General features: G+C 31.8%; 1 protein-coding gene across 1 annotated transcript; it reads left to right on the top strand.

Annotated features, from left to right (window-relative positions):
• The first annotated feature begins 8,769 nt into the window (after positions 1-8,769).
• LOC147409334 (uncharacterized) lies at positions 8,770-13,731 on the top strand. Its single transcript, XM_086427718.1, has 9 exons — positions 8,770-9,197; positions 9,302-9,486; positions 11,070-11,345; positions 11,444-11,502; positions 11,741-11,777; positions 12,185-12,256; positions 12,694-12,844; positions 12,999-13,169; positions 13,275-13,731. The coding sequence occupies exons 1-9, from the start codon at positions 9,021-9,023 to the stop codon at positions 13,632-13,634; spliced, it is 1,488 nt and encodes a 495-aa protein (XP_086283844.1). The 5' UTR covers positions 8,770-9,020; the 3' UTR covers positions 13,635-13,731.
• The last annotated feature ends 4,163 nt before the right edge of the window (positions 13,732-17,894 follow it).

Below are 17,894 nucleotides of genomic sequence, written 5' to 3'. Positions count from 1 at the left end.
ATTAAAAACTTTAAATATAGTACAACTGTACAAGAAAACTTCTATTGTAACACCAACTGTTAATTATAGCACCCTAACTTTTTCTAAATTTTTATTCACACACCAATCACCTAAATCCAATGGAAGAGAGAGAGGAGAGTAGACACTCTTTTTGGAAAGAGTCAAGATCTAGTTCGATGTCTCGTTCTTATACATAGGAAAAGTGCCTACATAGCACGTTTAAATTGGAGAACATACACATTGGGCTCCATGCACAATTTGATTAGGAGCCCAAGGTGATCTTAAATTCCAATTGAATTATGCTATATAGACACCTTTCCTATTTTATAGGAGCAGGAGACCGTATTGGATCTTAAGTCTTTTGGAAATACAAGATTAAAAGCTATTATTGCTGAAGCAACTCAACAATAGTAATCGAGAGCTTCGACGAACTAGTATCAATCGAGATTAAAAGATGTAATTTTGTTGAGTGTGATTGATAACTAACATCAAGTGTGGTGTATCAAATGAACTACCCATGGCATTCAGTACGACCGATGTCTCAATCAACAACAACAACAACAACAACAAAAATGTATTAGAGAAGAGGGACAAAGGATTGGATCATTTTTCTAATGATTTATTTTTGGAGTCGAGTGATTTCAACATGCCAAGGATGCATTACTCAAATTGACAGGATGTAATCCATACTCATAGTCGAAGCAAATGTTACGACATTAATGAAAGCTGATTTATACTAACATAAGATGGACATATTTGTAATAATGAATAATGAGATTGTTTGCAATAGATCTTTCCGATGATGTCGAATAGAAGGGACATCGCTTAATGAATAAAAGTTACTCTAGGGTAACAGGTTGATCTTCCCCAACAGTTCACATCAACGGGAAGGTTTGACACCTCGATGTCGGCTCTTCGCCACCTGGGACTGTAGTATGTTCCAAGAGTTGGGTTGTTCGCAATTAAGAGTCGGAATTAAATAGAAGTAAAATTTGTGTATTTTTGGATCATTGGGAATATATATTGAGTTGAGCATTCATTCTTTAGTATTGCGATTTTTTGGGAGTAAAATATTTATTTCAATTTTTTTTCTTTCCTTTGTTCTTTCGATTTTCTTGGAGTCCACAAATTATTTAATTGGCTTGAGAATTAAGATCATTACTATTCTCCTCCTTTTATGAAATTCTTAAGATTTCTTTAAAGAAAACTATAATAGAAAAACATAGAAAGATATTAGGTTTCACAAGAATGGGATTATAAAAAAGTGTTGGGGTGGCAATGAAAATTCCGTAATACAATAAGAGAGCTGTTGTTGTCATATTAACTTTTACTAATAACACACTACTTACTTGTAAATCATAAAAAATTGCACAGATGGTGTGTGGTTAGTAAGGTTGGTGTGACAATAGTAATTATCTATAATAATTAGACAAAGAAAGACGAGTGAGATTTGAAAGCGACAAACAGCCAGAAATACCCTGGCTCTAAATTTGGCAACTTTAGCTGGACTCCGCATATTTTCGGACCAGAAAAGATCCTGTACCCTCGGTACATGTGATTTTCTAGAAAACATTTTCGAGCGAAAATAAATTAGCTGAGAAAATGTATATCAATATTTAGTTAAATTATATTATAAAAAAATCTATAATTTTGAGACTTTGAGACAGAAAATATCATTTTCTTTAAGATTTTATTTGACTCATAGACGAGTTTGTTGATGGGTTACCTACAAAATAGCCTTCAGGATACAATAAATCCATTATAAAAATTTGTAAATAAAAATCTTGATAATTCTCCTATGAAATAATATGTATTTTTCAACTTGATAATTTGAGAAAATTAAAATATTTCATAATATGTTGAAAAACTCTAGTTGAATTTTAGAAAATAATTTTTTTTTATTTTACCTGAATGTTAATCTTATTTATAGAGATTGAAGGGACTCTTAAATATCTTTCTATAAAGACGTTTGAACAAAAAGTGTGTCATTTCATGAAAAGTCAAGGGTTACGTTTATTCATGAATAACCAAAAGGCATATTCATTCATGAAAATCCAAAGGACATGACTCTCGATGAATAACCAACCATTTGCATCTCTTGAAAAATTTATTTAATAAAAAAAAAAAATTCTAAATAAAATCCTAACACTTGCTTGATACCTACAAATTATTTGCAAATGTTTTACGATGAATGATTTATTAATGATTGGTAACCAATGGGAAATCTCTTGTGAATCTTTTTTTGTGATTAGTTGATCTTCACAATAAAGAATTTCATTGTGATTTTGCAAATGATTTCTGATACTTTTTGTACTGCAAATCATTCGTTAAAATTTATTAAGAATTTAGGTGATCCATACAAATTTTTTGTAATGCAAATTATTTGCATTGTGTAACCAAGTACTGGTAAAATTGATTTCATAAAATTATTTGCATTTGCAAATGATTTGTAGCATACCAAACAGATTTTTCTTAAAATTACTTTGGGAAGTCACTGCCTTGTTTGGTATGCAGTCTACTCCTAAATTCTAACTAGATGTTGAAGTCCAAATTCATGAATTGACTTTTGGATTTTGCAAGAATCTAGATGGAATGAAAAAAAAAAACATAAATTTGTACTTATTCACTAGAATGCATCAATTCGACTCTTCACACATCTTTAAGTGGGCATTATGGTCAATCAAACACAATTTAATACACAAATTTTCTTCTTTTACCAAATGTTATATAGAATTTGAATCCTTAGAAGCACTTTCTGAGCATTTTCATTCAACAATCAACATTCTAATCACAATTTTTATGAAAATGATTCAAAAGGAAAAGTGATTCCATTGAAGAAAAGGGGGGAATTGAATCATTACAAATTGAAGAAAAGGAACTTTATACGCTCTATAGAGACACGCAACACTCGCTTTTGAATAAGAATTTGTTGTTTAAAAAAAATATAATGATATTAAGCTAATAAAATCAATCGCATGATACTATGTATATATTGAGGAATGTGTAACATCACATTTTTTTTCTCCACCTAATCAATGACTTTACATTTTTTTTATACGCACGTGGCATCGTGTGATAGATTCAACGGTTTTTTTTGCATATTTCTCTTATAGAAAAATCAAGTACGTTTGACTAGAATCAATCTTCCAATAGACTAAAGAATAATGCTGAAGTGATCTCACATCGCACACACTTTTGATACAAGTGAAAAAACATCTATGATTCCCATCCACTCACTTAAGGTAATCGATATGAGGTCCAATCTTGAGGTCACTCCAGCACGACTCTTTATGAATAATGTTGACGTGACCTCAAGATTCAAATTCTGATTTAGTAATTTAAGAGTACATTTTGAAAAAAGAATGGGTAAATTACGCTTTTACTCCCTATACTTTGGTAAAATTTAGATGTTATTTTACCCTCTTATTTTTTGTTATTTTTTATTTAAAATAAATAAATTTTAAAACAAGAATTAAAATACTCACGTTTAGGCATTCATTGAACTCATTTTCTCACAGGCATATTTTTGTTTATAAAAAGAATAACATTTTAAAAAGGACAAAATGATTTTTATAAATTGAATTTAATTGTTAAGTTGGCGGGAATTTGATGGAAGTGGAGTAAGTGAACCCTTTAGATAAATGTAAGGGAAGTAAGTGTAATTTTCAAAATATTAAGGGGTCAAAGTATAATTTATCCAAAAAGAAAATGTTGAACTGATTGGCGACAATAAATTTCAACAAATCTACCTTGAGATTTATAAAATAAGATCGCAAATGATTTTATTGATTTTTGATAAAAAAAGGAGATACAAATCTCAGTATTTTCTTTGATTAATAGTTAAGTACAAAAATATGATGGTGATGTATGTAGCTTTTCTTCTCTCTAGGTTTCGCGCTTTATTAGCATAGTAGGTTGCTTTGACGTTGACTTTGCTTTGTGTTTGATCTTATGTAAAGGCTTTTACAGATTTTCTTCTCTCCGGACTTCGTGCTTTATCAGTTGAGAATGTTTCCTTGACTTCCGGAAAAAGGCTTCATGTTTGATCTTCTCTTTAATATGAGTCTAAATCTCTGAAGAACTTTTATTTTGTTTCTTGAGGAGAGTTTGAGAGCTTCTTCTTCTCTAGAGGGAGAGCTTCTGTCTTCTGAGAAAAAGTGATCCCGATCCTCTTTTAATGAAAGAGGCTATTGTATTTATAGACTTAAAGATAATTTAACTTTCCAATTATATCCCAACTTAAAGAGATTTGATTGGTTTATTTAAATGTTAAACTCGTCAAAATCTAATTTTCAAGGATTCTATGAATTATTATTGGGTTAAACCCATTTATTTAGATGTAGGGCCCAATATTTAATGTGGATCATTTAAATTTGTTGGATCATGGACTTTATTTGCGAAAACCCAAACCCAAACCACATAAAGCCCATCCTGAATAATGGACTCCCAATTTAGACTTGTCGGCCCAATTTTGATTTAAGAGACATTTTGTTAATTTAAAAAGTCGCGGGGGTCCATTTAAATTTTGATACCTACATTGACTTCCATCAACATTGCGCTCAACACTATATTGACTTGGTAGTGTGTTGGAACCCTAGATTTGTTTCCTCAGTGTTTAAGGAAGTCAGTTTAGAACAACTCTTTGAAAAAAGTTAAAATTTCACCTTTAAATCATCAACAAAACAAATATATATATATATAAACTTTAAATCTAATCTTGCATCTTGCAAGGATACATTTAATTTCACCACTTTGGTAAGGGGGTATTACTACATCATAGTGTGATGATACAAACTAATAAACCCACTAAGGATCTGTTTGGAAAAAGCTCTGCTTAAAGTTGTTAAATTGAGTGTACTGTTTGGTAATATGTTGAATGAACTTAAAACTAATATTTTTATAAATTAATTATATTATTTTCATATAACTCATAAGATGTTAAATATAAACATAAATCAGGATTTATTCCACCTTCTAAACTAAAACAAAGTTTTAAAACTCAACTCGCTGGATTTCGAGTTGCCTCAACAAGTTTTATAGTTATTGTAAAAACCACTTCTCTGTTTTATAATTACCTAGGTACAATCAAATGGTGGAAAATAAATTTTCATAGAAATTATTTTTTTACGAGCATTTTCTCAACGAATTCAAATTCTCTATAAAATCAAATTCCCTGAAATCAAACAAACCATAACTCTATTAAATACTTAGCCTTAGCAGTGAAGGCATTATTCTTGAAGGTAGGTTGTTTAGCTTAAATAAATTATTTATCTAAGTGGAATATTGTGAGAGGAAGAGGACAAGAAACCTTAAAAGCCTTTTTCATGAGTAAATTTAGCGTTACTAACTTAGTAAAATTTCAAATCTTTCTTAGGGCCTTGAGCTCACCTTGGGGTATCTAAAAACATGATCCGATGCCAAAGAATGTAGAGGACAAGATTCAATGAACTTTAAATAAATAAATAACTTAAAAAGAAATATTGTTTTTCATTGTTAATTTATTTATTTATTATAGAGTTTGTGTAGTTCAATAGCCATCCTTTCCAAAACCTTGGATCAAGGAAAGTCTCTCACAAAAACACACTTCAAGTTTTTGTGAATTCGGTCCTCTAAATTGAGCTTAATTTGAATATTTCCTTACAACTTACCCAAATGGCCAACCTTTGAGTCATATCCATTGGTTGCACAAAAAAATTATGTAGACTTTGAATGTCACTTGTCCATTGTTCAAATAGGACTTAAATAATAAATTATTAAATTATTGTTTATACTAATTAAATAAATAGATTATTGTAATTAAACTCACCTAGACGCTTCGTATTTTACAACTAGCTTAAATTAATAATCATCTTCCATTACAAAAACATCTTCCTTACTAACTTAGTAAGATTTTAAGTCTTACTGATGGTTGTTTTGCTCAAATGGTTTGTTACATTAGCAATCCAACTCCAAAGCCCTCTAGATTTCATTGAAAAACTCAGATAAAAATAAAAATAATTTGTTTAGGACTTCATCCAAGGTTTTGAAAATGGACGGCTACCAAACTTTCACTTAACTCCAAAATTTAAAATTAAAATTCAATGGTGAAATATATATTGTTGAAATTCATAGCATTTTGTCCTCTATAACCTTGAAGCATTGGATCATGATTTTGGATGTCACAAGGTGAGCTCAAGTACCCTTACTAAGGGTGAAATTCTTACTAACTTAGGAAGACTAGTCGGACTATCGTACCTATCCACTTATCTTATATTTATTTTCATAAATATTCTATGACCTTTATCTATAAATTTATTAATTGAAACAAATTAAGCAATGGAATTATGCGGGAGAGTGTGATCAACTTATGCATGCCAAGGATTGTTCTAAGGTAGGTATGGGAAAATTATTGAAAAAGGATTGCTTTAAAAAAAAAAAAAAAAGAATTTATTTTTTACCATTAAATTTTTTAATTCTAAATTTGAGAGTTTAGTAGTCGTCCAATTTCAGAATCTTGGATCAAACAAACATTCGAATCTTACTAAGGAAAGTGTTTTTCTACAATGCTTATAGCCTCTTAGGAAAGTGTAAAACGCTGGACAGTCCAGTGACTTTAATAAAATGTTGGAGCTGGACAGCCCCTTGTCTAATGTCTTACATTGGTTTTTATAATTTTTTTTTTTATTATAGTTAATTAAAAATTAATCATTTTTAGTAATTTTTCCAAAAGTTCAAAATCTTATTTCAAAGCAATGTTTCATTTAGAAGAGAAATCAAAATATTCTAACAAATTCTAAAATATTGTAGGAACATTCAATGTTTTAGAGTTAATGTCACACTCCAAACATTTCAAAACACACAAAATTTTGAATCATTCTATCATAAGTATATATCGCAACCTTGTTACCTTCTCTAGATGGTGAAAAATAAGTTGATCCACATGTGAACCATGTGGATTGGTCAAATGTGAGGTGAACAAACACAATCAATATTGGGAGCTAAAAAGGACGTGGGTTTGGAGATCGAAAGATTATCGTGATCGCATGATTGCTCATTCGACGCATTTTACCTTAGAAATACATCACATACATGTCATTCAATGAGAGTGAGGAAACTAAGTCATTTCATCTTCCCTTTGCCTAGAGGAATATTTAAGTCGTTTTTATTTTTCATTTAGATATATAAATAAGATATGAGGTCACAAAGGAAGGGCTTCCCTTTCTTAGTACTAGCTCCACTTTTTCTTTTCTCTGTCTCTCTCAACTTATAGGCACAACTCATCCAACTGCACCTGCACTACCATTGTGTTTGATCACGACATCAAAACATCATGTGAGCACCATTGACAAAAGCCGCCGGGAGACATTGACACCATCGCTATGTTTGGTCATGGTGTCAAAACGTCACGTAACATCATTGACACAGGTTGTAAGGCCACATTGGCACTACTTTCATATTTGGTTATCGTGCCAAAGGGTCACATTACACATTGACATAAGCTGTCAGGCCACATTGGCACCACCGTCGTGTTCGGTCATGATGTCGATGGTTTAGCATTGATGGGTGACATGATAATATTGACACAAGTCGCCAAGCCACACTTGCATTACCATCGTGCTCATCATGGCGCTAAAGTAGGGTTGTTAACGGATGTTTATCGGTTCGAATACAACAATATCCAAATCCGAAAATTTTATATTATATCCAAATTCGAATTTGAATATGACGGATATTCTAAAACTCTATCTGAATTCGAATCCGATTATCCTATCGGATATCGGATAATATCCGAGTAGAATTCGAAAAATTTGTATATTAAAAAAAACACAAATTTTCCTTATCCAATCGATTTTTCATTATTAAAAAAACCTATTATATATTATACTATGTATATAAAAAAATAATAATAATAATAAAATAAAATATATTATTTCGAATCGGATATTATCGGATTCTAAATGTTAATATCCAAATCTGTATCCGATAAGAATTCGAATATATAAAACTATCCGAATTCGAATTTTCGACAATCCATTAACACTCCAACGCTAAAGCATCATTTGGCAACATTGACACATGTCTGGCGTTATACCAGCAGTGTTTGATATCAGTGGTGAAAGGTCACAATGCTAAAGTATCACGTGGCAACATCGACACAAGCTATTGGGCCAAATTGGCATTGCTACCAAGTTTGGTCTCAACATGAAAAAATGGGACAACTTCTTTCCAAAGAGGGGATCCTTGTCCCCTCTACCTAAGGGGACTACAATCTTGAACCTCTACCTTCCAAAGTTACCTAGAATGAACCTATAGAAATCGATCGATGTCTTGTAGATGAAACAACTATTGAACAATCATAATTATAGTTTATGCAAATGTAGAAATTACCTGGGACACTTGGCACGTAACATGCTCAATGACCTTATCCATCATGTAATACATTTTTTTCTTTCTATGTATCCACACTTTCTAAAGAGCCCATTCATAGAGCCCACTATTTAAAATCCTAAACATTGGCTTAAACAAACCTTCAGCCTGATCTTTGAGTTACACCATTTCATGGGCTAAAAGAATATCAAAGTCAAGGGTATCAAAATATTTGCCAAATAGTCAAATTGTAATCAAAGTAAACGTCAGTAATATAGCTAATCAACTCCCAGGAGTACGAAAGAGAGGCACGTGAGCCAATGGCAGAAATGAGAAGGAAACGGAAAATAGAGGAGTCAAAATCTCAGATACCTTGAATTCTTCTGGAATCAGAATTCTCCGGTTTTCCAAGCATCAATTACTATAGAAGTCGGTAATCCTTTTTTTTCTCTAAAATCCTGGAAAAGCGACTAAAATTCAAAACCCGAACCAAAAGCCATCCTTAACTTTCTGAATAAGTTAGGAAGAAAAACCCCCCAACGTGGAAAAACTCTACTCTCTCTGTCACCTTTTATATCCTCTTTTCGACCCAATACTGCAAAATTTTCCATGTTAATGGCGATAGAAGATAACCTTTCATTTTTTGCAGAAAAACCCAGATCATCAATCGTACCATGTCCAAATCAAATGAATTTCTTCTCCTTTTGATGATTCTACTCTCTGTTTCTTCACCCAAATCTCTGGTTTTTAGCTCCCCTGTTCATAAACAAGGCTTCAACAGAGCAGATCCTCTTCGGTATTTTAAGCCCTATAAAGGAGATTACGACATCAGAAACAGACACTATTGGGCTGTAAGCTTGTTTTACTGCAATTTTACGGATACCCATTTTGTAAAAATCGGAAATTTGTTTCTTTTAATGGTAAAAATGATTCCTTTTTTTGTCTGATTTTGCAGTCTGCTGCATTTACAGGCGTTCATGGATATGCGGTGGCGGGAATTTGGATTCTGGGTGGGTTAGGATTTGGGATTTTTGCCATTTTCAAGAATCGGAGTTGTGGATCTTCTCCAATTGCAGTCCATTCGGATTCCTACCATTTCATACCGTTCTTGGTGATCTTGATTTTCACCTTACTTGCCATGTAAGAGCTCTTATTTTTTTTTTAAAATTTGTTTTTAATTTTTTTAATTCTCTAACTTATGTGATGGGTGCCAATTTTGAAAAACGGTTGCCAGTTTAACGGTCAAATTGGGAGTTTTTTTAGTTTTCACGGAATCAAACCAACAAATTGTCTATCTTTGTTCTGTTTGTTGGGTTCAAGTGTTCAACTAACTTCCGCAATATTTAATTCCTTCTGTCTTGATATTGCCAATCAAGTTTTTACAATGCCAGGTAATTTAATAAATTACAGGCTTATTTTAGAATTCCTGACCAATAAAAATCACTTAGAAAATGCTGAAGTGACATTGAAATTCACACATTGCTGATGTGGATGTATGTATGGAGCCATAGATGCGTTTCATCGAGATACGAGTGAGAAGCATCAATGGTTATGTGCTCACCTCCATGTCAGCGATGTGTGAATTGATGTCAATTTTAATGTTACTTCAGTACCACTCAATCACTTTTATGTGTTCGGTAGTATAGAATGCACCCTATATTATATGCCCCTACCTGCCTAATATTTTTGCAAAGAGTCGTGCTGGAATGACTTTAAAATTTACATTGATTCACACTTTGCTAACATGGAGGTGCCTACGGAACCATAGAAGCTTTTCACTCTTTGCTGGATAAAAATAATCTAGAGTTGTGATGAATGCACGCAGTAAATCATATGCGATCTATACATGGTTGACGTGGCAAGGGCACAAAACCATAGATCTTTTTCTTTGGGATACACAAGGAAAAAGATCTACGGTTCTGTGCCTTTGCCTCATCAGCCGCGAGACAGTGTATGATTTATTGTGTGCATTCATCATTATTCAATAATCTATGGCTTTGTACACACGTCCACGTCAGCAAAGTATGAATCGATGTGAATTTAAAAGTCACTGCAATATTATTCTTCTACAAAACTTTGTCGTTTTTACCATTCAATATATTGCATTTAATGTGTTGCAAAACTTTCTGCCCCATAACTTTGTGGTTTTTAGCAATAATTTTGAAAGAAAAATGCTAAAACTGACTTCCTACAACACTGAACTGATGTGAAGGTGTGCACAAAATCATGGATGCTTTTCATTCATATCTCGAGGAAAATGTCTATGGTTTTGTGCACACCTCTACGCTAGAACAATGCTGTAAGAAGTCGGTATAGAATGACTCATTTTGAAATGGCTAAACTTTGCATCATTTCTTAATGAGAATCATGGGGGCTTTTGAGATGTTAAAGTTGTGACATTTCTAAAGGAAAATTGTAGGCGCTTGCAAAAGTTTGCAATGATTTGTATACGTAAAGGGCAAATCTCTACAAGAATTTAAGGTGATTTGCAAATTACAATGGGGCAATCAAGTACTTAATTACATGCAAATTTTTTGTTTTTATGTCGATTTACAACGATATGCAAACATACCCTGAATTTCATAACAATGGGCATTGTGATAATTTGGTCTATTTAGTTTTGCAACTTTATTGTAGGGAGAATGTTGGTAAAGTGCTTAGAAACTAAAATGTAGGGAAATTACATCTAATTTGTTTTTGTATATTTTCTTGAATATTTGAAGTGTAGCGTCTGGTTTAGTCCTTGCTGCAAATCAAAACTCTTTCTGGAGAACAAAGAGGCTGAAACAAACCCTTTTTGGAGCCATCAGAGAAGCTCGTCACACCATTATGAATGTAATAAGGGCCATGGAAGAAATGCAACAACTTTTACATCCGTACAACAATGCCACAAGTTCTCAATTGAGATCACAATCAAGAAAGCTTCAAAGGGATTCCCAAAACCTTCAATGGATAGAACACAAAAATCGTATTTCAATTGATCGAGCAATTAAAACTTGGTATGTATCCAATCCTCTTCTTTTTCATTTTGTTGTCGATTTTTTTTTTTTGTGTTAAATGTATTTATTTATTTTGGTTAAAATGGGTTTCATTTTAGGCATGGAGCAACTGCAGGGGTTGTATCGATCAACTTAATATTCGTCCTTGCTACATTTGGTAAGTCTCGTCGTAAACAGCAAACCATGGGTTATTCCTTTTGCTTAAAATGCAATCTAAGATGTTTCTCATTTAACACCTCATTGATGCATCTATCCAATTATCGCTTGTTTGTGATTGACCAAATGACGATCAAGCTCTTAAAAACAAAACAAAACAAAAATTGTAACCAAGAAGATTTGGACTATCCCTCAATTAAATTAACTAAAACCTAAGTATAAATCTTGTTATGGTGCAGTCCTACTTTTGCTGGAATGGCGTCCTGGATTCATCATGTAAGTAAATTATTTTAGAAACAATTAGTTCCCTCTGTAGAAGTTATGGGGAATGCTAACGTCCAAGACCTTACGAGGACCCTTAGCAAGTGTTACAAATCTTGATTTTCCATAATTACCCTTAAAACTTCTTTATTAAAAAAGGAGGGTCATTGTCATATGCAATGGCTTTTTGGTCAATATATAAAAAAAAAAGCAAGTTATCCACAAAAATCTCATTGCACAATGCCAATGATACCCTTACTTTTTGTACTAAAAACCAAAATAATAAATACTTTTAAAGCGAATTTGTGAAAAATCAAAGATTGTGGAACTTGCCAATGCCCCATGAGTTCTTGGAGATCAGTATTCTTAGAAGTAAATTTTATAACAATCTCTCAACCTCGTTTTTATATATTTTTTTTCAGGATAATTTCGCTCTGTTGGATTTTAACAGCTCTTTGTTGGGTTCTTACAGGCTTCCATTTCTTCCTCCACACGTAAGTAAAGAGATTCTTCTTCCCTTACTAACAATAGAGTGCCCATTCGGATCACCTTTTTATATTCCACAAACCAAAAAAAATTTCTCAAAAAAGATTTACATATAAGCTCATCCCATTTCATGTCGCTGCCTATCTGCATATGGTGTTCCAGTAATTAGAACATGGTTGCATGATAATCAAAGCACCCTTGTATTATTCCTATGAAAGTTAGCAAAAATCCCTCATAGGGGAAACATGTCGAAGAAAGCGATCAGTTATATAATTTTTTTTATGAAGGTTCCTTAGAAATTTCATTAAAGTGTGAGTTTCCATGTTTTTAATCTCGAGCAATGCCACGGAGAAGCAATTGTTGCTTCAATGCAAAAAAAGCAAGAAATGTGACATTATAATGCCAAGCGCGACGTGATTCTAAACTACTTGTTTCAACCTTGCAGTTTTGCCGAAGATACTTGTTCTGCTTTTAAGGAATTTCAACAAAACCCCAACAACAATAGTCTAATCTCAGTCCTACCGTGCGTGGATCAGGTGTATGCAGACCATATCATGATTGAAATTGGTTCTACGGTCCATAAATTCATAAACAAGGTACTAAATGAATTTAAATATTGGAAATGCAGGTCCTCCTAATTCACTTGTGCGTAGTTCTTATTATCGCCTGCAAATCTTTGGGATAAGGCTTTGTTATTATTGTTGTTGTTGGGTAGTTCTTATTTTGTTTTGTTTTGTTTTTTTGTTATAGGTGAACTCCAGAATAACGAGCTTAAGTGAACTTCTCGGGTTGGGTGAACAAAGCGAAGGTTCACTAAGCAAATACTGGAAGATATGTAACCCCTTCTCCGGTGCACCATACTACAGCTATGATCCCAATAGATGTGCCAAGGACGTAATTTCGATAAGCGATATACCCAATGTAAGCTTTTATAGAATAATTTTTCATGTTTCTACATTCTACCCATGCACACTTAAATGTTTCAATTTAGGTTCTTATAGTCTAATTTTGATTCTTCTTGTCTAGATCTTAGCGAGGTTCACTTGTTACAAAGATAATTCGACTGAATCTTGCGAGGTTGGTAAGAAATTTATTTCAGAGACTAATTACAACATGGCTTGGGCTTACACTCGTACGATTCAGGGTTTAATAAATGTTCTTCCGGATCTAAAGAACCTTACACAATGCTCAATCGTGAAAGAAACGTTCTCTGATATTCTTTCCCATCAATGTAGGCCATTTAGGGTTTCATTCAAATTGTTATGGTCATCCATGATATTTCTTTCAATTGTAATGGTGATTTTGGAACTAGCTTGGTTAGCAACAGTGTACCAAAATTTGGGGAGAAGATTCTCTAGGTGCCTTGTAATACCTAGGTTAACTTAATTAGTAGGATTAAAGAAAATTTGGGGCGGTATAGTGCTTTTAATTATTAAGATTTGTTTCATTGGATATCAAATGGAAACTATGAGTAAATAAAATACCTTTTATCAATACTATCATATGGATCGTAAAATGCATGAATGTGTTGTAAAAAATCTCTAATTTTTATATGTAACTAATACAATACATGGTGCGTGTGATGTGCGGGCGTTACACATGCCCCAGGACCAGGAGTCCTTGGACAAGTCCAGCTCATTTTATGCCCTTCAAGGGAAAAAGCACAAGGATTGATTTGGTGAAAAAATCGAAATAGCAAAGTCTTAATTGCACACAAGGATCTACATGGTTCGGCAGTGTGTTTACATTCACGGAAAAAAACAAGAACAATTACTATTTTCTTATATGTTTTACAATTCTAAAGATTTTTATTTATAAAATCACGAGTTACTAAAACATGTAAATCTCCTCCCAAATAAAAAGTCCCTAAAATAAAAAATTCTTAAGAAAATATTATACAACAATCCTTTTCTTATCCCTTAAAATTTTTGAGCAAGGGGCTTTGCCCCAACACCCTTGGGAGGGGGCATTGCTCCCTGCACCCCCACAACTTTGTGTAGCACAACAAAATTCAAGACATTTACACAATAGATTCATTCTAGTGCCTACATTATCCCTTCTCTCAAAGCCATTTTCCATGAGTTAGCATGATTGCACAGGAAAAATAGGTGGAAAAATGATTTTCTGCCAAACATGTAATTTGCAAGTGTATAATTGTGTACATTCTCATCTTTTTGGGCAAACATTCAATCTAGTCCTAAAAGAAAATGATCATTTTAATCAATACAGATGCCTACATCCCCAAAACTCTCTCTCTCTCTTTGACCATATGCCTCAAACAACGATAAATGTTTATGAGAAATCTATTTTGTAACAATTATTTTTCTTAAAGACTAATTTTCAAGATAAAACATTTTCTCTATAATTCTTGGCATTAAGAAGAAAGAAAGTATTAGGTGATAAAAAGGTCAAATGGTAGCGAAAATGATATTTTAACTTACTCAACCACTAACACCTCCCACTATTTCCACAATTTCAAAGCTTCCATAATTATATCCAAGAAAAGAAAGTCACCAGACTTATTTTAGTAATTTGTTGTCTATAGTGTATGTAGTATTAAACTGATTTCTTTTGGTAGAGTTTGATTGTGGATGGAAAAATGAACATAACCTCATGATTATACATCACGATGAAGGAGTTGGCCTCAAAATTTCTTCATCGAAATATTCTTCCAATGATCGATTTGTGAGATAAATCAGCAAATCACATCATAATATTGGACATTGCATCACAAAGAGAGATTGATTCTCCCTTCGAGGCAAGTGTTGAGACCCATTGACTTGATAGACTTCACAAATAAATGGGAGTCTCATTCATTGATTTGATTGAACCTAGCGATCATAACACACTATTTCAAAGCTTGCACCCGACAACAACTTTCACTCCCTAAATGGAACGAAAGGGAAGAGAGACCTCAACAATAGGAGGATGATCTTCAAGAGAGTAGGTATTTCATCCTACTATTTGTACGTGATTGGTACTAATCATGTTCCTCCATTCAATTCTATCCAGACCCACCATTTTTTTAATATTTTTTTATATTGTAAATGTTTATTAGCTTACATTACTCATTGTAACTCTATCACATATTTTCTATTTTGATGATCTTTCTATTATTTTATTTATTAAAAAAAATGAGGTTTCTATTAGTTTTTGCCCTTTTTTATTAGGGGATTTAAAAAAGAAAAAAAACCTAATTAAAATAATATTTTTAATAAAAGTTATGAATTCTTTAAAATTACAAAAAAGAACCTTGGATGACCATTTAAGTCTGCGTTTTTGACAAATTACAAAAAAACCCCATAAAAAAATCCGGTTGTAAAGTAGTATTTCTAAATGATTGAAAAATTACATTTCAAGTGTAGTTTTTCAAAATAACTTCAAAAATTACAATTCAAGTGCAGTTTTTCAAAAAGAAATTCAAAAAAAAAAAAAAAAAAATCCATTATATATTACAATATAAGTCGTGTTGGAGTAACATTGAAATTAACATCGTTTGTGACATTGGTGTGCACAAAACCATAGATGCTTTTCACTCGTATCTTGATGAAAAGCATCATGATTCTATAGGCACATCCATGTCAACAATATCTGAAATAATGTCAATTTCAATGTTATTTCAACATTTTCCTTATAATATTTTAATTTTAATATTATATGTTGTTATTGTTATAAGAGTAAATTAGCAAAAAAAAATATAATTTTAATAAAAGTAACAAAACTTTCAAAATTACTAAAAAAACAAATCAAGCGCCAAATGTGATAATCCATATTTTAGTATTTGAATTTTTTTTATTTTATTTTTTGAATCTCAATTTGTTCATGGGATAATCCATGTGGGTCAATGCAATTAGTAAGATATCAAATATTACTAAGTTAGTAAATCTATCTTGATTTCAAAATATATACAATTATAACAATAACAACATATCATATTAAATATTATAATATATAATATATAATGGATATTCTTTTTTGTTTTATTTTGAGTTTCTTTTTGACAAACTACAATTCAAGTGTAGTATTTCTTGTCAACATGAAAAACTACACTTGAATTCTAATTTTTCAGTTATTTTGAAAAAGAAATGCCACTTGAATGGCCATTCAAGATATATATATATATATATATATATATATATATATATATATATATATATATATATTATATATATATATATATATATATATATATATATATATATATATTTTGTAATTTTAAAGAATTTGTAATTTTTATTAAAAATATTGTTTTAATTAAATCTTTTTATTATTATTTGAAAAACCCTTTATTGGTGAATATAACTAACCCTAAGTGTGAGTATGAATATACTGAAATTGTTAAAAGAATATGATTTTTATTAACATTTCGTTAACATTTGTAAAAACAGAATTTGATCCTCAACTTTCATAAATTACAATATTGATATTTTTTTACAAGAACACCATCATTAAAAAACATACCAATCATGTCGAAATGGTCCATAAAGGGAGCGGATCCTTTGTAGCGACATATCCCTATAGCTCTCTGTTGCGTTTCATCTACAGGTGAGAGAGTGACACATCAGAAATTTTAACACCACAGCCTTTTTGTGTTAATGCTTTAAATCGAATTTAAGGAAAAAAAAATATTAGACTTTGAAAATGGACGGTCACTGAACCTCCATTTTTAAACGGTGTAAACTTTTTATCTTCTTGAGGAGTCGCTCTCCTAACCTTTCAATAGAGTTACATAGGGTTACAGGGATATGTCGCTTCAGAGGATCCGCTCCCATCCATAAATACTTTGGAGCGACCAATTTCATTATCCTAAGTTTATTATACAGAGATATTGAGAAAGAAGTTGGTTATTAAATCTGAGCCGGATGATTAAAGTAGAGGTGCATTTTACAATCTACGATACTTTATGAAATTGAATATTGCATGTTAATAAATTAATTGAGCAGGATGGGATATTGAGATAGATAAATAAAAAAAATTAGAAATGTTAAGTTAGAAATTTACACATTAGAAAAAAAATGTAGGAGTAATTTCAATAAATAATAAACTTAGAGAAAATCAATATTATTTTGACATATTCAACAAAGTTGATTATAAACAGAATTATAATAAATATTTCAAATTGAAGATTTTCAAAGATTGGAAAAAAAATAAAATTGGATGAAGGCAATCACAATAGTTTTGAACTTACCCTCAATAATTAAAGACTTTGGATAGAATGAAATAAGATTGGTTTAGCGGATCCCAATCCTTTTATACTAAAGATATGTTGTTTTTAGGAAATGCATGAAATCTTATTTTAAAGATATTACTAATAAGATAAGAGTTGTGATAATTTGTCTAGATCTCGCGGCATACTCAATCGACTTCCCCTAACGTGACATGTGTGAGAATCGCAAATTTATATTTTTCAGGATACACAACTGCACATCCCCCTAAAAGTACAGTTGTGTATACTGAGAAGTATAGATCTACGATTCTCGCACATGTTATGTTAAGGGGAGTTGATTGAGTATGCCACGTGACGTCAGATTATCATGATTCTAAGAATAATGATTTTCTGACTCCCTCTCTATTCTGTAAACGTGGCATGTGCAATCATATATATATTTTTTTCATTCGAATACACAACTACACATATTTATGGGG

This window comes from Akebia trifoliata, chromosome 2 (genome assembly GCF_017979445.1).
Source record: "Akebia trifoliata isolate Shusen 1 chromosome 2, ASM1797944v1, whole genome shotgun sequence".
Lineage (NCBI taxonomy): Eukaryota > Viridiplantae > Streptophyta > Magnoliopsida > Ranunculales > Lardizabalaceae > Akebia > Akebia trifoliata.
This window is presented reverse-complemented; position numbering and strand designations above follow the sequence as displayed.